The sequence below is a fragment of the Bacillus rossius genome, chromosome 6 (assembly GCF_032445375.1).
Source record: "Bacillus rossius redtenbacheri isolate Brsri chromosome 6, Brsri_v3, whole genome shotgun sequence".
NCBI lineage: Eukaryota > Metazoa > Arthropoda > Insecta > Phasmatodea > Bacillidae > Bacillus > Bacillus rossius.
The window spans coordinates 53,933,707-53,952,038 of record NC_086334.1 but is presented as its reverse complement, the minus strand read 5'-3'; the positions used below and the strand labels follow the sequence as shown (position 1 = coordinate 53,952,038).

General features: G+C 36.6%; 1 protein-coding gene across 1 annotated transcript; it reads right to left on the bottom strand.

Annotated features, from left to right (window-relative positions):
- Positions 1–4,396: 4,396 nt before the first annotated feature.
- On the bottom strand, positions 4,397–12,377 carry LOC134533546 (uncharacterized). Its single transcript, XM_063371079.1, has 2 exons — positions 12,284–12,377; positions 4,397–6,051 (listed from the first exon to the last, which is right to left on the bottom strand). Exon 2 carries the CDS (start codon positions 5,969–5,971, stop codon positions 4,439–4,441), a length of 1,533 nt encoding a protein of 510 aa, XP_063227149.1. The 5' UTR covers positions 5,972–6,051; positions 12,284–12,377; the 3' UTR covers positions 4,397–4,438.
- Between the last annotated feature and the right edge of the window lie 5,955 nt (positions 12,378–18,332).

Below are 18,332 nucleotides of genomic sequence, written 5' to 3'. Positions count from 1 at the left end.
GCGTCGTAAATTAAAAATCACCCGGGTGTATTTAAGACATTTTAGAGTGACATTTATTTTTATTAACTTTTATTTAAAAAAAAAAATTGTAATTCATTATATATATATATATTTTTGGAGATGCTTGTCATCAATGTTAGATTTTATTACAGTAATAATTTATTGGTATATACTAAAACGTGGCTCTATTAAAAGCCTCTGTAGCACTATAGGGCAAAAGGTTATAGGCATTATTGTAATCTTTTTGAGATTTTGTTTTCAATTAAATTGCCTGCCATGTTCATGCGCAAGTAGTCCCATTAAAGTTGTTGGCATTGCAAGTAATTACGTGTTTTTCGTTTTAAATACTATTACTCTGTTCTCTTCCTTTTCCAAAAGGTCTTTGAATAATTTAGTTAAGAATTTTGGGGCACTCGTTTATTGGAGCAGCGCGCAAAATAATAATTTGAAACGTGGAGTGTTTAAGGCTGTTCCCAGACGGGTGTCTGACTTGTGGTGGTGTGACACAGGGGGTGCCTACCACGACAAGTAGTCTGACAATGAATTAGAGTTTTTGTGTTTGAACTTGAACCATGATTCATGTTAGTATTGCGGACACTGGAGTTTTGCATTTTGTAAGCCAGTTGTACTAGTTTAAATTATTTGGATAATTAGTTATTTTCACTTATGAAGGAGCTTACTTATAAGTTACTATGGTATTCCCTCAATATGTTCACGGAGCCGTGTACGCTGTTTCCGTTAAATGTTGGGCTTATAAACTCATGCGCACACGAGCCACTTCAAATGTAAGGAGCGCCTAAACTTTTTAATGCACAATGCGATTGTTGACTTGGTCTCTTGAGTTTCATGTTCCAAGTTATCATTTAAAAAAAATGTATTTATGCCCCACTTTGACGTTGATTGTGTAGTTGATTTCCTAGTGTTATTTGTATTACCGTTTCTTTAACGAAACTACTATAAACCTTTGATTAGGGGGAAACATTCTGATCTTACTAACTTGCAGGATTCTGGTTGCACCATTATCACTGTTTGATCCAAGGAGACTTCACGATAATTCGTAGACAATTACTATTTGTGTCATGTGTCTGTCTGCTCAGGAAATTTTCAAAACTTTCCCATTATAATACAGTATTCATCGTGGTGTGAATAAGTTATTCAAAGATCTGACTAAACAACTTAATTTTGAAAAAGGTATAAAAAAATTGTCTGTAAAGTCGGTTTACGGACGATAGTTTAATGTGACAACGTCATAACAAAATTTGATGATATGATTGCATAGTTTTATGAATAAAATTGAATCATTTTTATTGAACTATCACTGTTTTTTAAGGATACAAAGAAGGAGTGAAATGAAATATACAATTTAATTGATAAATTTACTTTCATTTGCACTCATTAATTCAGATAGGTTTATTACTTTAGCGAAGAAATTGTTTTAACTATAACTTTTATACATGCTTGCTATTTAACTTCAAGATCGTCGAGAATGTTTTACGCTTTTTCGCAATTACACATTTACGACGAAGTTTGTTCGACGTGAAATTAATCGTAGTATTTAATAAAAATGCCCTTGCAGTTAATAAAATAAATATTAGTATGTTTAAGAAATATTTTCGGATTTAATCTCCAACCCAGACGGTCGTGGTGCGCTGGGGCCGAGATTAAAATTAGTCGAGAATATTTTACGTTTTTATGTCTTCCAGTGCTCAAAATTAAATGCAATTGTGGCCCCGGGCACGAAATTTTATTTATAATTCATTAATAATAACGCCCCTTGCGATAAACAAAGGAAAATATGTATTAACGAGTGCCTGGTTGCCGCGGAAGCAGAAAGATAGCACGATTCATTCGGTTCACGTCCGTCACCGTAGATGACAGCACCGTAGGGGAATAATATTATTTCGTTTTTATATTACGATTTTATAACAAATAAGCATCCCAAATACACCAAACTTATTTATAATATGTTACAATATGTTTTAAAACATTGTGCAAAAGATTCCGGGTATAATTTGAATTATTATGTGTAACTGTAAAACACCATTGTTCCTACAAAAACGTATTTGAAGATTCTACATTACTTTTAAATAACCGTACCGATTGTGCTGAAAATCGGTGGACGATCGTTAAATTACATTATATTAATAATTCAAACGACGAAAACATGATTTAAAAGTCAAATCGATGGTTGTTCCAATCGAGTGGAAGAGATATAGATGCGGTGCAGGCGTACAATGAGCGTAACGGAACACAGCGTAACAGGACAATGTGCGTAACGGGACACTTTTTCGTGCGTGCAGCCGGCGTTCATCGATTTAATAGACGTTGTCGCGTCAAAAATATTTCGATTCGAGATTTAGATTTCAAGTAAAATTTTTATAATATTCTATACTTATTATAACTACCTACAATTTTAAATATCATAAATTTTGTAAATAATAAACCATGTGGTTGATTTCAGTATACATTTTGCCCCTTATTTAAAGATATGTAATATCATGTTGAAAAATAAAACAGTTCATAATATTTGTTAACATAAGAAATTTTATTTTATTTTAAAATATACAGATAAAAAACAACGAAGTGTATTCGCTGGTATCAATATAGAGATAAATGTTGTGTCGTAAGCTAGCGAGACATTATTAACACTTAAACCCGCCTATCGTCCAAAATGGAAGGGGGTTATGGCCTGGTAGCCACAAAACTAATTCATATCTTGTTGTACAAGCTTATGATGGGTGCCTATACTGTATCGCTAGCTAGCTGAATTTGAGGGCTCAAACATAGCCCTCAGTTTGGAATTAGAACCTAACAAATCAACAGTCACAAACCTGACATTGATTGTGTGGTTTTCAGACCTCTAGTAATTCCCGCTTTGTAAGCCCTCCAGTAATTGATTTGATTCTATGAACCCGCACATGATCTGTCTCACACTGCTTCTGGCCAATCTTTCCTGGAGACTCGGCCGAGAACTACTGACTTGGATTCCCCGAGGTGGGGAAAACTAGTTGAAAAATACATTTATCACGCTCGGTTTATTTCAAAGGATTGCACATCAAAATTTCGTTTCTGATTTTCGTATTATTTGTGTATTTGAAACATAAGAACACGTGAAGTTGTTCTCTACCTAGGTAGGATGTTACGCATCCTTGGCGAGTATTAAAATACTTTCTCAAATTTTTAATTTTTAAAATAAAATGTAATCTCCCGGCAACTTCCATTATAATGTGCCGTGCATGAGCAAATTTCTACATAAGGTATTACAAACATCCCAACATACGTTTCTCATTTGTAACAACAGAACATGTCAAAAAATTTGGTTCCATCCACCATAAGTGTATGATCATCCTGTATTACCTGTGTCAAGGTCAAGATGAGGTTTGTATTATTCAAACTGTAAAGTTTATTTACATTTTTTTTCATGAATTCATATTAACTATCACGATAAAGCTTTTTATAAAATATTATAATTAAATTGCAATTCACATTCAAAAAGGATTCACGCGTTATCTCATTATCGTTATCTTGACTATCAGATGTACTTGAGTTATGAGCGTAAGGATGTAACACGGTTGCTGAGTGTTCAGATCAATAGCCCCTTCACCCAGTAAGATAACGTGCTGGACGTTTCCGTGAGACAGTTTTGGTTTTTTCGGGGTACTCTTGTTTTTCCAGCCAATTTATTATCAACTCTCCATTCTAGTGTTTCGCATGATGGGCTGTTCGTTTGGAACGCCACCTTTGCATGTTGTGATTTCAGTACAAATTCTGTAGTAATGTCGCTTGTAGCAAAGTCTTCGGCTATATTAGAACAATAACAAAATCAACAAATATGAAAAAATACGTTTGAAGTTAGGAAGAAAATTAATAGGCAACCATGAAAACTGTTTGAATAGATTTTTTACTCTCTTGTCTGCTTTGTGCTTTAGTGATTTAACCAATATGAGTTATGTAAAAAAAATTTAAATACAAATAATGTCAAATATAGATCATTTAATGCAATGCACTCTGCTTTAACCTGTAAAATGAAAGGGCATAAAAATACAAAAAGAACTGGATTAGGATTTTGAAACATTTTCATAGTTAATGTCAGAGTTTATAAAATAAAATAACACACCATCGATATTGAATATAAGTAGTAAGATAATATAAGCCATTACGTTAACTCGATGAAAAAAAACCCATTTGTTTTTACCTTTTCTCACAGAGCAGATAAATTGTGTTAAGAATACAGGAGTTAATAATAAAAATTTCTAAATAATATTTTAAGTTCAGGCCATAAGAGATTACATGATTTTAAGTATTAAAAATATTTACTTATGCAAAATCAAACTCTTGATAAAATATTATGTGAAGCGTTCGGCAGGATTAATTAGTTATAAATTAACCAATTACATATCGAACAAACAATTTTTATTTCATTTTAAGACATCATTGGTCAATGCTTTTTTATAACTATTACTTTGATCAATTTCAAGGTCGGCTGTTTCGTATGTTTCGAAGCAATTTCATCATGCTGGAAACTCATCTGAGCACTTTTTTCACTCCTAGAATTTTTGCTTGTCTTATGTGAGGAACAGGGAGTGACTTTTTCTGGTTTCATATATTTGTCATTTGAGAAATAAAGTTTCTTCATATCTTCAGTAATGGTCATTTTCGGGAAACGCGAGACAAACGGTGTTTCTATTAAAGAGTCTGTCACATTTTTCAACATGCTGATTGATGAAGTTCTGATGAAATTCTCATTTTGGAAGAGCATAGTACACTGTTTTTGGAAATCCCCCATTGAAGTGATTCTATTGTTGGAATGAGACGCGTTGTAAATGTTATCACCTGTGATTACAAAAAATGCAAATTGCTCCACTTCAGGCATATTCATTCTCATCGCAGTAAGACTTCGCTGCATGTGAAAGCCGCAGAACTCAATTGATTTTATGGGGGCTGGCTGAATATCTCTTGGCTCTGCTACAGTTCTGTGTATCTCTACCTCAGTACCAGTAAGGGTTACTTGGGTTAATACGAGCCTTCTCAGAATCTCCAGACGGTCTGGAACATTCACTTCAACGTAGTATTTGACGTGACGAATGAGTTCGTTTTCTTCTGTTATTGGAGGAACTACTTTTGTTGCATTATATCCAATTTCAGTATTTTCTTGTTGTAGGGGCAGAATTCTGCTCTTTGCAGGGCGTTTTGGTTGCAGATGGAAGCCACAAAACTCGATCGGTTTTTTAAGAGGTGGCTGAATTGCATGTTGATCTTCCATTGTACCATTTACAATAATTGGGGTTAACACATTTATTCTCAGGAGCTCCAAATGGTCTGCCACATTCACTTTATCATATAAAAAGACTTGACGAATTGTTCTCTCTTCCTCTATTGCTGCAGGAAAAGTTCCTACTGCTCGACTTCTCTCAACAGTTTCGATCTCAGGAATGTCATGTAATTGGGCGAGATGAAAATCGGCACATACGTTTGTCTCTTCACAGCGGTGCACCACCACTGCCAGCTCTACTGGTGCCCGCAAGTATTCTGCTTCCTCTAGTACTTGTACAGTTGTCTCGTGCAAATCTGAAGGGGCTCTTGCATACACCTCACCGTGGACTACTGCTGCAGTAAGAGGCATTTCATCAACCCACGTCTCTTCTGGTTCCTCTTCAGCTGGCTCTTCCTGGTAATATTGGTATATTTTTAGCCATTCCTGTATATCTTTGTTTGTGGCGATTAGAAGAAAAGGGACCTTGTGTACATACTGATTTTCTACAACGCAGACAGATACTGTCTGGAGAACCTCTAGAATTGACAAAGGTAACGTCTTTAAAATACTTTGGTCAGCTGTCCTGCGAGCCAATCTTTTTGCCTTCCATTTTCTAAATTTTTTCCGAAGCTTCTCCTTGAAGCTTATGTTTGTATGACTGCTATCTTGCAAGTCAATGGAAGAGTTTTCCATGTAGTCGTCCTCGTGAAAGGGCATGGTTTCTCAAAACCTGTGTTAAATAGACTTGTATGTATGTTGTTTTTAGGCTATTTTTTTTAGTTGGTAATATTGTTTATCTGAAAAAAAGAAACAAAGTTTATCGTAAATCTAAAACTTAATTCCATTTGTTTCTGAGAACGAAGTATCATTAATTATGTAAAACAAATGTTAACGAGTTACATATACAAATTAAATAAAAAAATCAAGGATATAATTTCCTAAAAAGTAAGAACAACATTTGAGTGGTAACATCTTATTTTTCCTGCTAAAAGCGGTGGTAGTCCTGTGAAAAGCTATGGGTGTGTTGGGTTCACTGAGAGCGATAGGCGCAATGACTATTCCCCTATAACTAAATAACACTGGAGGTAGAAAAAAAAATCTATTTGAGATCGCAATTGACCTTTTAAGGCAATTAATTTACATTAAAAAAATAATTAATTTTAATTTTTGTGGTATTACATTGTTTTTTTTATATATTTTGGTTTTTAAGATAAATAAAACCTTAAAAGTTTAATAATTGTTTAGGAAATTATAAATTCTTTAATTTAGCCTTTAGAGTAATTTGGTTTAAATATCTGACTCCCCAATTACCAGGGAGGTATTCAAAACAATCCAAAACCCATGACGTTACCTTCTTATTTCCACAAAGTAAAAAATCACAACCTTGCGACTTGCTGAAGTTAAACAACGTGTTGGTTTGCCATTCCTTTTTACAGTATCTGGGTGAACAGCATTTACCAACATATGAAATTTAGCAGAAAGCAACTCTCCATTCGTGTGAAGTATTAGCGCCTATTTAGAAATTTACCTTGAAACCTACAAGTAGTCCTAAACACTGATATTAAGAGACAAATACAAATTTAAAATTTTAAGAAAAAAATGTAAAAAAATTATTTCAAGAGTATCTAAAACCATTTATTTGTTTTCCGGCAATAATAGAAGTTTCATTTTAGACCACGTGTTATATGCAGGGATATTCTGGGAACATCTTAATTTTGTAGATTATATTGTTCCAAACATTGCAACGAAAAATTTTCAATTTACAAATAAACATTATTTTGTGATGCGATTAATTTTCCGTTAAATAAAATGTGGTGAAAAGTATGTCTAAGAAAGCGACAAGCCACGTAGGAGATTCCGTTTTCTTCACTCAGGAGTATACTTCTAAATCAGAATACTTGTACTTGGAAGGGGTATGAGTAGGTGAATATAGTATGTACTTATGAATGCACCGGTGGGGGGTGTGGGAGCCGGGAGCCGATCCACCATCTTGGATTGTGACGTCAATTCGACCGTCTTGAATAACCGTGACCTTGACCTTTTACCTTGACATTTACCCCAGCGGCCATATTGGATCCGCCATCTTTAAATTGAGTGCCCCACTCACGCTCACCATATCGATTTATTTTCTGTTCCACTGGAGGCCGCCATCTTGGATACCGTTGACTTTGTTTCTGCTGTTTGTTCCTAGAGAGCGCCAGCATCGATCTGTATCATCACATAAGGACGATGTTCCATTACCTACCATAGCTATTATAGTCCTTATCGACATATTTAATTTAATTTTTTATGCAAAATACATTGTAAGCGCTGTGATTCGAACCATCACAGCTCTGATCTCTAGGTTGGAATACACACGCCTTTAACCGCATGGCCATCGAGAAATTTATCAGACAGATTTAAATAAGGTATATATAAAAAACACATGCATATTCGGACTTGTAATATTTTAATTTTAAGTAATAATATCACCGCCTGTTCGAGACAGAAACGCCATCTTGTATTAAGTCACAACTGTTGCAATTCGCGTTACGGCCGCCATCTTGAAAATCCGTCATTTTAATGCTAGTAATTCCAAACAAAAATCCAAAAAATATTAAAAAATTGCATACTACAAATGTTTAGTTATTTAAACGATTTCGGTCCTCGGTTCGATTTCCGGCGAGAGTAAACAAGTAATTTATTAATATATTTAAAAAATTCTCAATAGAAAGTAATAAAATCATATTACACCACACCCGACATTTTGAATTATGTCACCACTGTATCAATTTTCGTTACGTACGCCATCTTCAAAATCTTTATTTATTATCCGATTTTCATGAAAAAAAAATTGGTTGTCTGTAAAGTCTGTTTACGGACGAAAGTTTAACGTGACAAAGTCATAATAAAATAGTGATAAAATGTTTGCATACTTTTATGAATAAAATTGAATCATTTTTATTGAATTATCACTAATTTGTATGGATACAAAATAGTGAAATGAAATCTACAATTTAATTGATAAATTTACTTATTAAATAAAATATGTTTATTGCTTTAATGAAGAGATTATTTTAATTATAACTTTTATAAGTAAATTTTGCTAATTAACGTCTTCCAATCTGCGTTATTCTGTTAAGGATAGGACGATGATAGGAAAAATAGGAAACGAATGGGAGTGTTTCAAGTTTAATGTGCCAATCGAGTGGAAAGAGATAGATGCGGCGCAAGCGTACAATGAGCGTAACGGAACATTGCCTATCGGGACACTTTTTTGTGCGTGCAGCCGGCGTTAATTGATTTATTCGATGTTGTCACGCCAAAAGATCAAAATACACCAAAAAATTAACTTATTCGAAAACTGATGGATTCGACCAATTCCCGTCCTTGGTTCGATACTGGTAAGAGCAAAAAAAAAAAAACATCAGATCCTTCCTCCACAGAAGTAAACAGCCTTTGACCTTGACCTTAAAATTTGTCCTTGACATTGTAATTTGACCCTTACCTTGAATTTTTTTGGATTTTTTTCGGAATTACTAGCATTAAAATGACGGATTTTCAAGATGGTGGCCGTAACGCGAATTGCAACAGTTGTGACTTAATACAAGATGGCGGTTCTGTCTAAAACAGGCGGTGCTATTATTACTTAAAATTAAAAAAAATACAAGTCCGAATATGCATGATATTTTTATATATATCTTATTTAAATCTCAGTCTGGTAAATTTTTCGATGGCCGTGCGGTTAAAGGCGTATGTTTTCCAACCTAGAGATCAGAGCTGTGATGGTTCGAATCACAGCGCTTCCAATGTATTTTGCATAAAAAATTAAATTAAATATGTGGTTAAGGACTACAATAGCTATGGAAGGTAATGGAACATCAGCCTTATGTGATGAGACAGAGCGATGCTGGCGCTCTCTAGGAACAAACAGCAGAAACAAAGTCAACGGCATCCAAGATGGCGGCCTCTAGTGGAACAGAAAATAAATCAATATGGCGACTGTGACGAAAATTTCATAATGAGTGAGTGGGACACTCGATTTAAAGATGGCGGATCCAATATGGATCAAAGATGGCGGATCCAATATGGCCGCTGGGGTAAATTTCAAGGTGAAAAGTCAAGGTCACGGTCATACAAGATGGCCGCCGTGACGTCACAATCCAATATGGTGGATCGGCTCCCGGCTCTCACACCCCCCACCGGTGCACTCATACATACTATATTCACCTACTGGTATGATAAAAGATGAAGTGATGGAATGAGTAAGTGAAAAAACCCGCCAGCTATGGCAACCACGTGTTAAAAAAAAATAGTATTAAAAACCTTGTTTTTCACGTATGCCTTCTATAGTTTTGCTTCAGTTAAAACTGAATATACGTATACTAAGAAATTAAATCACATGATAAATAGTATAGCTAGTAAGTAAACATAACGTTTTATATTTTTCAGGAAATGGTAAAAATTGTGTCAGTTTCTTAACGTCACTTTTATTACTTTATTTTCAAAGTAACAACGAAACAGTGGAATTACATTGATTTTGCGCTAAATCGTAATGGTAGGTTTTAAAATTTGATCAATTTCTTAAAAAGTTTGGTAAATTCTAACCACGGCATCTAAACTAGGTGATCATACAGTTATGCTTTGAGTGAATTATTTTAAGTCATTTAACTACACATTAAAGTTATCGTTGATTTACTGACTGAACCTTAATAGGACATACGGCTCCACTAGGCAACAGCCTAGCTATAAGCATGTTACACTGTCTTCGAGTATAAGCTTATAAACTCCCGTGTTTATTGAGAAGATAGGGAATTGTTAGGTCATTTCATATTCATAGCTGGAAATTTTCCAGCTCTTCTAGTATGTAGCTACACAAATGAATGCTTTTTTTTTTTTTTGTAATATCTATTCCTTAAGTCTACTTGTACAAAATTATGACAGAAAACTGTATAAAACATTTTGTTATTCTGAACGAAAGCCAAATTTCTGAAAAAAATCTATTTCTTTATTCCTTGCGTGATATTTAATCATTTTATAAGAGGGCGTTTTATATTTCTAGTAGTGTACCAGCATTTTCCATTTTTAAGAAGTTTTTGGTTAGGTGTACTTTATAACAAATACGTAAATATGTATTAAACGGATTAGCGCCAAAAAAAATCGTACAAATATGAAATAACTTTCATTATATGCTATCTTACGTACTCTCTTCAGAACCGCCTGCGGAGATAAAAAATTCCAATTACTTTAGGAGATATCGAATTTTTTAATCTTCATTTTTTGGCGATTTTTTTTTAAAAAATATTTAAAAATCCGAAAATACCTTTATTCTGTGCTCTTAAACTTCCTCTTTTCATTAAACCCGGCTGAGATAAGAAATTCCAAATACTTTTGGAGATATCGAATTTTTTAATTTTCATCCTGTGCACTCGTGCGGCGATAATTGTTGCTTGTTGACAAGTATCATTTTTTTTTTGCGATGTTCCCGAACGGAGAAACCTAAGATGCACATAGAGTTCTGCCATTCCCGATTACACCCGAACAATTCACCTTCGGCCAACCTCGGGTTTATTTATTAATATTTCTCTGTTTATTTTAATGTAGCTATACTAACCTAACTAACCATCCAAATGGTTTTAAAGTGTTTTAATGTAGCTAACCTATCCGACCACTTTTAATATTTCAATTCATTTTTCCTGCGCAAAAATAAATAAATCCCGAGGTTGGCCGAAGGTGAATATTCGGGTGTAATCGGGAATGGCAGAACTTTATGTGGATCTTAAGGACTCTCACGTAAACGAATACATCATGTAAAAAGAAACTTACGTGAGTTTATTCTGTTCATCCTTTTTCCCGGTTTGTTAGGTCAGGTCAGCTACATTATAAATACTTTAAAACTAAACAACCAATAAAATTAATTTTATTATTTTTAATGTATATTCAGTTTCAAAGTATTTATAATGTAGCTGACCTGACCTAATCTACCTTTGTCCCATTTTGTTAGGTCAGGTCAGTTACATTATAAACAGTGGCGTAGCCAGGATTTGTGTATGGGGAGTGTTAAGTAGCATGCCCCCCCCCCCCTACGTATTAAGGCGGGGGGTCCGGGGGTCCTCCCCCGGGAAAATTTTGATTTTAAGGTGTAAAATAGTGCTATTTTAGTAGTTTTCGGTACTTAAATTTAAATATTGTAATGGTAAAAATTTTATTAATTTTTAATATGAAATTTCTTTGAGTGATGAATAAGAAATTTAATTAAAGTTTTGGCGCTAAGGGGGGGGGGGTTTAACCCCTAAAACCCCCCCCTGGCTCCGCCCCTGATTATAAATACTTAAAACTATACAACATGTAAAATAAATTGATATTATTTTTAATTTCGGTTTATTTTGAAGTATTTATAATGTAACTAACCTTACCTAATGGAAAATTTATGTTATTTAGACATTCACGCGCACACGGCAAAATATAAAATGGCGACGGTCAAATTATTACACACGTCTGGTATAGCAAAATAAGAACGGCCATATCTCCAAAAGTATTTGGAATTTTTTATCTCCGCAGGCGGTTCTGAAAAGAGGACGTAAGATAGCATATAATGAAAGTTATTTCATATTTGTAAAATTTTTTTTGGCGCTAATCCGTACAATAATATTTACCCAAATACCTACTGTGATAAAATGACAATCGGTTGGAATTATTATTAATTACATTCTTTGGAGCCGCATTTCCATATTTTAAAATATTCACATGTAAAAGACAATTAAAAAGAACGACGTAAATTTGTGTTGAACTTTTATAGCGCAGCCAGTACTGTTTTCAAAAGATTTAAAATATTGGATGTCAGTACTCTATCGCCGGGGCCAAGACTGTTTTCCATCCTAAGAAAAAATACATTTTTGATTTTATATTATCTGGCAAGCAAATCACCGTTTTCAATCTCATATGGTGTTGTTTTAGGTTTGAATCTTAAGTACTGATTTTGCTGCTGTCTTTTTATGTATGTATGTTTGAGTCATAAATTTCAAAAAAGTTATTTGGAAGAGTACTTACATATTCCGTGAAACAGGCCGACCGCTATCACTTCAGAATAAGAGTCATCCACAAATCTAACCACTGCAACTAGTGAAGTAACCAAGGTAACAAACAGTTGGTTTGTCCAGTGTTTTGTCAAGCTATATGCATAGACAAAATTTTAGTGTATTGGTATGTTTATATATATCTGCATATCTTCTTTCTTTGTATGTATTATTTTTTAATATAAACTGTCACAACATAGCCAATAGATTTTAAATATATGAACACAAGTGCTTATTTTTTTAAAAAACCTGTCCAGAGAACTGAGACCATGCTGAAAGATTGATGAAGAACTGAGACAATGCTTAAGGAGTAATGGAGAACTGAGACCATGCTGAAGTAGTGATGGAGAACTGAGACCATGCTGAAGGAGTGATGGAGAACTGAGACCCTGCTGAAGGAGTGATGGAGAACTGAGACCATGCTGAAGGAGTGATGGAGAACTGAGACCATGCTGAAGGAGTGATGGAGAACTGAGACCATGCTTAAGGAGTAATGGAGAACTGAGACCATGCTGAAAAAGTGATGGAGAACTGAGACATGCTGAAGGAGTGATAGAGATCCTAGACCCTGCTGAAGGATAGATGGAGAACTGAGACCATGCTGAAGGAGTGATGGAGAACTGAGACCATGCAGAAGGAGTGTTGGAGAACTGAGACCCTGCTGAAGGAGTGATGGAGAACTGAGACCATGCTGAAGGAGTGATGGAAAACTGAGACCATGCTGAAGGAGTGATGGAGAACTGAGATAATGCTGAAGGAGTGATGGAGAACTGAGACCCTGCTGAAGGAGTGATGGAGAACTGAGACCATGCTGAAGGAGTGATGGAGAACTGAGACCATGCTGAAAGAGTGATGGAGAACTGAGACCATGCTGAAGGAGTGATGGAGAACTGAGACCATGCTGAAGGAGTGATGGAGAACTGAGACAATGCTTAAGGAGTAATGGAGAACTGAGACCATGCTGAAGGATTGATGGAGAACTGAGACCATGCTGCAAGAGTGATGGAGAACTGAGACAATGCTGAAAAAGTGATGGAGAACTGAGACCATGCTGAAGGAGTGATGGAGAACTGAGACAATGCTTAAAGAGTAATGGAGAACTGAGACCATGCTGAAGGAGTGATAAAGATCCTAGTCCCTGCTGGAGGAGTGATGGAGAACTGAGACCATGCTGAAGGAGTGATGGAGAACTGAGACCATGCTGAAGGAGTGATGGAGAACTGAGACCCTGCTGAAGGAGTGATGGAGAACTGAGACCATGCTGAAGGAGTGATGGAGAACTGAGACCATGCTGAAGGAGTGATGGAGAACTGAGACCATGCTGAAGGAGTGATGGAGAACTGAGACCCTGCTGAAGGAGTGATGGAGAACTGAGACCATGCTGAAGGAGTGTTGGAGAAATGAGACCATGCTAAAAGAGTTATGGAGAACTGAGACCATGCTGAAGGAGTGATGGAGAACTGAGACAATGCTGAAGGAGTGATGGAGAACTGAGACAATGCTTAAGGAGTAATGGAGAACTGAGACCATGCTGAAGGAGTGATGGAGAACTGAGACCATGCTGAAGGAGTGATAGAGATCCTAGACCCTGCTAAAGGAGTGATGGAGAACTGAGACCCTGCTGAAGGAGTGATGGAGAACTGAGACAATGCTGAAGGTGTGATGGAGAACTGAGACCCTGCTGAAGGAGTGACGGAGAACTGAGACCATGCTGAAGGAGTGATGGAGAACTGAGACTATGCTGAAAGAATGATGGAGAACAGAGACCATGCTGAAGGACTGATAGAGATCTAAGACCCTGCTGAAGGAGTGATGGAGAACTGAGACCCTGCTGAAGGAGTGATGGAGAACTGAGTCAATGCTAAAGGTGTGATGGAGAACTGAGACCCTGCTGAAGGAGTGATGGAGAACTGAGACCATGCTGAAGGAGTGATGAGAATTGAGACCCTGCTGAAGGAGTGATGGAGAACTGAAACCATGCTGAAGGAGTGATGGAGAACTGAGACCATGCTGAAGGAGTGATGGAGAACTGAAACCCTGCTGAAGGAGTGATGGAGAACTGAGACCATGCTGAAGGAGTGATGGAGAACTGATACCATGCTGAAGGAGTGATGGAGAACTGAGACCATGCTAAAGGAGTGATGGAGAACTGAGACCATGCTGAAGGAGTGATGGAGAACTGAGACCCTGCTGAAGGAGTGATGGAGAACTGAGACCATGCTGAAGGAGTGATGGAGAACTGAGACCATGCTGAAAGAGTGATGGAGAACTGAGACCATGCTGAAGGAGTGATTGAGAACTGAGACCATGCTGAAGGAGTGATGGAGAACTGAGACAATGCTTAAGGAGTAATGGAGAACTGAGACCATGCTGAAGGATTGATGGAGAACTGAGACCATGCTGCAAGAGTGATGAAGAACTGAGACCATGCTGAAGGAGTGATGGAGAACTGAGACCATGCTGAAGGAGTGATGGAGAACTGAGACAATGCTTAAGGAGTAATGGAGAACTAAGACCATGCTGAAGGAGTGATAGAGATCCTAGACCCTGCTGAAGGAGTGATGGAGAACTGAGACCATGCTGAAGGAGTGATGGAGAACTGAGACCATGCTGAAGGAGTGATGGAGAACTGAGACCCTGCTGAAGGAGTGATGGAGAACTGAGACAATGCTGAAGGAGTGATGGAGAACTGAGACCATGCTGAAGGAGTGATGGAGAACTGAGACCATGCTGAAAGAGTGATGGAGAACTGAGACCATGCTGAAGGAGTGATGGAGAACTGAGACAATGCTTAAGGAGTAATGGAGAACTGAGACCATGCTGAAGGAGTGATGGAGAACTGAGACCATGCTGAAGGAGTGATAGAGATCCTAGACCCTGCTGAAGGAGTGATGGAGAACTGAGACCCTGCTGAAGGAGTGATGGAGAACTGAGACAATGCTGAAGGTGTGATGGAGAACTGAGACCCTGCTGAAGGAGTGACGGAGAACTGAGACCATGCTGAAGGAGTGATGGAGAACTGAGACCCTGCTGAAGGAGTGATGGAGAACTGAGACCCTGCTGAAGGAGTGATGGAGAACTGAGACCATGCTGAAGGAGTGATGGAGAACTGAGACCATGCTGAAGGAGTGATGGATAACTGAGACCATGCTGAAGGAGTGATGGAGAACTGAGACCCTGCTGAAGGAGTGATGGAGAACTGAGACCATGCTGAAGGAGTGATGGAGAACTGAGACAATGCTTAAGGAGTAATGGAGAACTGAGACCATGCTGAAGTAGTGATGGAGAACTGAGACCATGCTGAAGGAGTGATGGAGAACTGAGACCATGCTGAAGGAGTGATGGAGAACTGAGACCATGCTGAAGGAGTGATGGAGAACTGAGACCCTGCTGAAGGAGTGATGGAGAACTGAGACCATGCTGAAGGAGTGATGGAGAACTGAGACCATGCTGAAAGAGTGATGGAGAACTGAAACCCTGTTGAAGAAGTGATGGAGAACTGAGACCATGCTGAAGGAGTGAGGGAGAACGGTGGAGATGCACAGACGGAGAAGGGTGGTGCGGGAAACAATAAGTCTCGCGAAGGAAAGGAGGAATAAAAAAAATTGGTTGTCTTTAAAGTCGGTTTACGAACGATAGTTTACGATGACAACATCATAACAAAACATTGATGAAATGATTGCATACTTTCATAAATAAAATGGAATCATTTTATTAAATAATCACTTTTTTGTATGGATACCAAGAAGGAGTGAAATGAAATCTATAATTTAATTGATAAATTTACTTTTATTTGCACTCATTAATTCAAATATGTTTAGCCTATTACTTTAACAAAGAAGTTATTTTAACTATAACTTTTATACGTGTTTTCTATTTAACTTCTTCCAATCTGTGTTATTCTGTTTAGGATAGAACGATGATAGGAAAAGTAGGAAACGAATGGGAGTGTTTCAAGTTTAATGTGCCTCGAAAAATGTCAAATCGATGGTTGTTCCAATCGAGTGGAAGAGAGATAGATGCGGCGCAAGCTACAATGAGCGTAACGGGACACATCGTAACGGGACAATGTGCGTAACGGGGCACTTTTTCGTGCGTGCAGCCGGCGTTCATCGATTTATTAGACGTTGCCATGTCAAAATTATCGCTACTAGGAGAAACCATAAAAACCGTAAAAGTATCAGTTTTTACAGGATACTGCAAATAATATATAAATATTTTTGTTCTTGCAACTCCTCAGAATATTTGTTTAATTTTTTTTACGAAGTTTTAATATTTAAAAATACAGGCAAGATATAAAATGAAAATATGACTATTATTGTTTACGTGTAGTCATTAATTTTCTCCATTAAGATTAATATTATATAAACACATAGAAATGCAACAAATGAGGTCCTCCTACAGCCTTAAATAGTAAACATATTTAATTATGTAAATGAATAAGACCTTCAAAATCCAGATGTCAAAATTGTTTTAAAAAATGAGATCAATCGATAATAGATTCAAAATAATTACCTTTTTACGTTACACTTGGCCACGATCTATCTTTATTTTTGACAAGTACTTAATTAGTTGAAGTCCTTTGGGAAAATAAAACACTGATTTTTACATTTTCCTTACATAATTTATGAATCTGCTGCCATATTAAATATATTAAACGATATAAGTTCAAAATCTGTATATACTATTTATACAGGCACAAAAATTAATAGATAAAAAAGATTTCGTTAATACCTGTTTATGTCATATATTTAAATTGAAGAGCCTACAATATTTCTTTTTCTGGCATAAATATTTCACTATACAAAATGCACTTATTTTATGGAAATTATAGATTATCCATAACTATCTAGTTTAAATCTCAGTTGAAAACAGTGCGTGCCAGCTACACTTTAACTTCATCACGAAGCAGCTATTGTAAGATAATATAGTAAAAGAGAAAAAACCAGGGACAAGACATACTAAAAAACATGAATGTGTGGCCGTACGCGCATTATCAGTTAAATATTATACAGATAGAGGTATAACACTAAGAATGTGCGCAAGTATGCGAGCGTGCAAGTTTGCAAGGGCGCAAGAATGCGATTATGCCAGTTCGCAAGTATGGAATGGTGCAATAAGTGAGTATGCAATAATGCAAGTAACACATTATGCGTGTATGCAAGTTCGCAAGTATGTATGTGCGCAAGTAGAATAGGAATGGGGCTCCTGGTGCTTGATCCAGGATGTGTAGCCTGTGGAGCCAACCACCATTTTGGATTGTAATGTCACGGCGGCCATCTTGTATGACGTAATTAACCTTGACTTTGACCTCAGTCGACATCTAGAATTCAGACTTCTTCTCATCGAGCATCCCAAAAAACCGAACGTAGCAATTTTCGTTATTGTTACCATCACGAATCTGATGTCAAAACAACTTTTTTTCGACTCTGGCGACATGTTCGCCATGGGTAGCCTACGATGTACAATAGTGGTGGAAAATACCCGAACACACACGAAGAATTCACTTCGGCCACCGTCGGGATGTTGTTTTTCCGTTGACCCAAAATATAATCACGGCCATCGTCCGAAATCTTGGCAGTTATTAAATATTAAGAAAAATACTCTTTATAAAAATTTTAAGGCATGTAATTGTGCTATATTTGGTCAGATGTTTAATGATTGTCATTAGGATTCCATTTCTGTTTTTGAATATATTTGATTAGTAAGTTAGGCACTGGAAGACATGTAGTTCCTTACATGCAGTTACTGCATATTTGCGTCGTATTTACTTTAAAAATACGTGATGCTTATCAGTATGTGAATGCGGCATTGATAAGTAATGGATTCATGTATGGCTCGTGCATATTATTTGAGGATTATTAGGGTTGTTGACATAATCATTATTATTAAATATGACTTGATTTTAGCTCTGATATATGGGCCTTTTCTACCTATTGACCAGCTGTACGCTGTGTTAGCTAATTCTTCATTCTCTAAGGAATATTTAAACTTCAGAGATCTCACAGCTGGATTATTCAAGT

Excerpts from the sequence above, each read along its gene's own strand:
- LOC134533546 (XM_063371079.1), bottom strand. The coding sequence starts at position 5,971 with ATGCCCTTTCACGAGGACGACTACATGGAAAACTCTTCCATTGACTTG.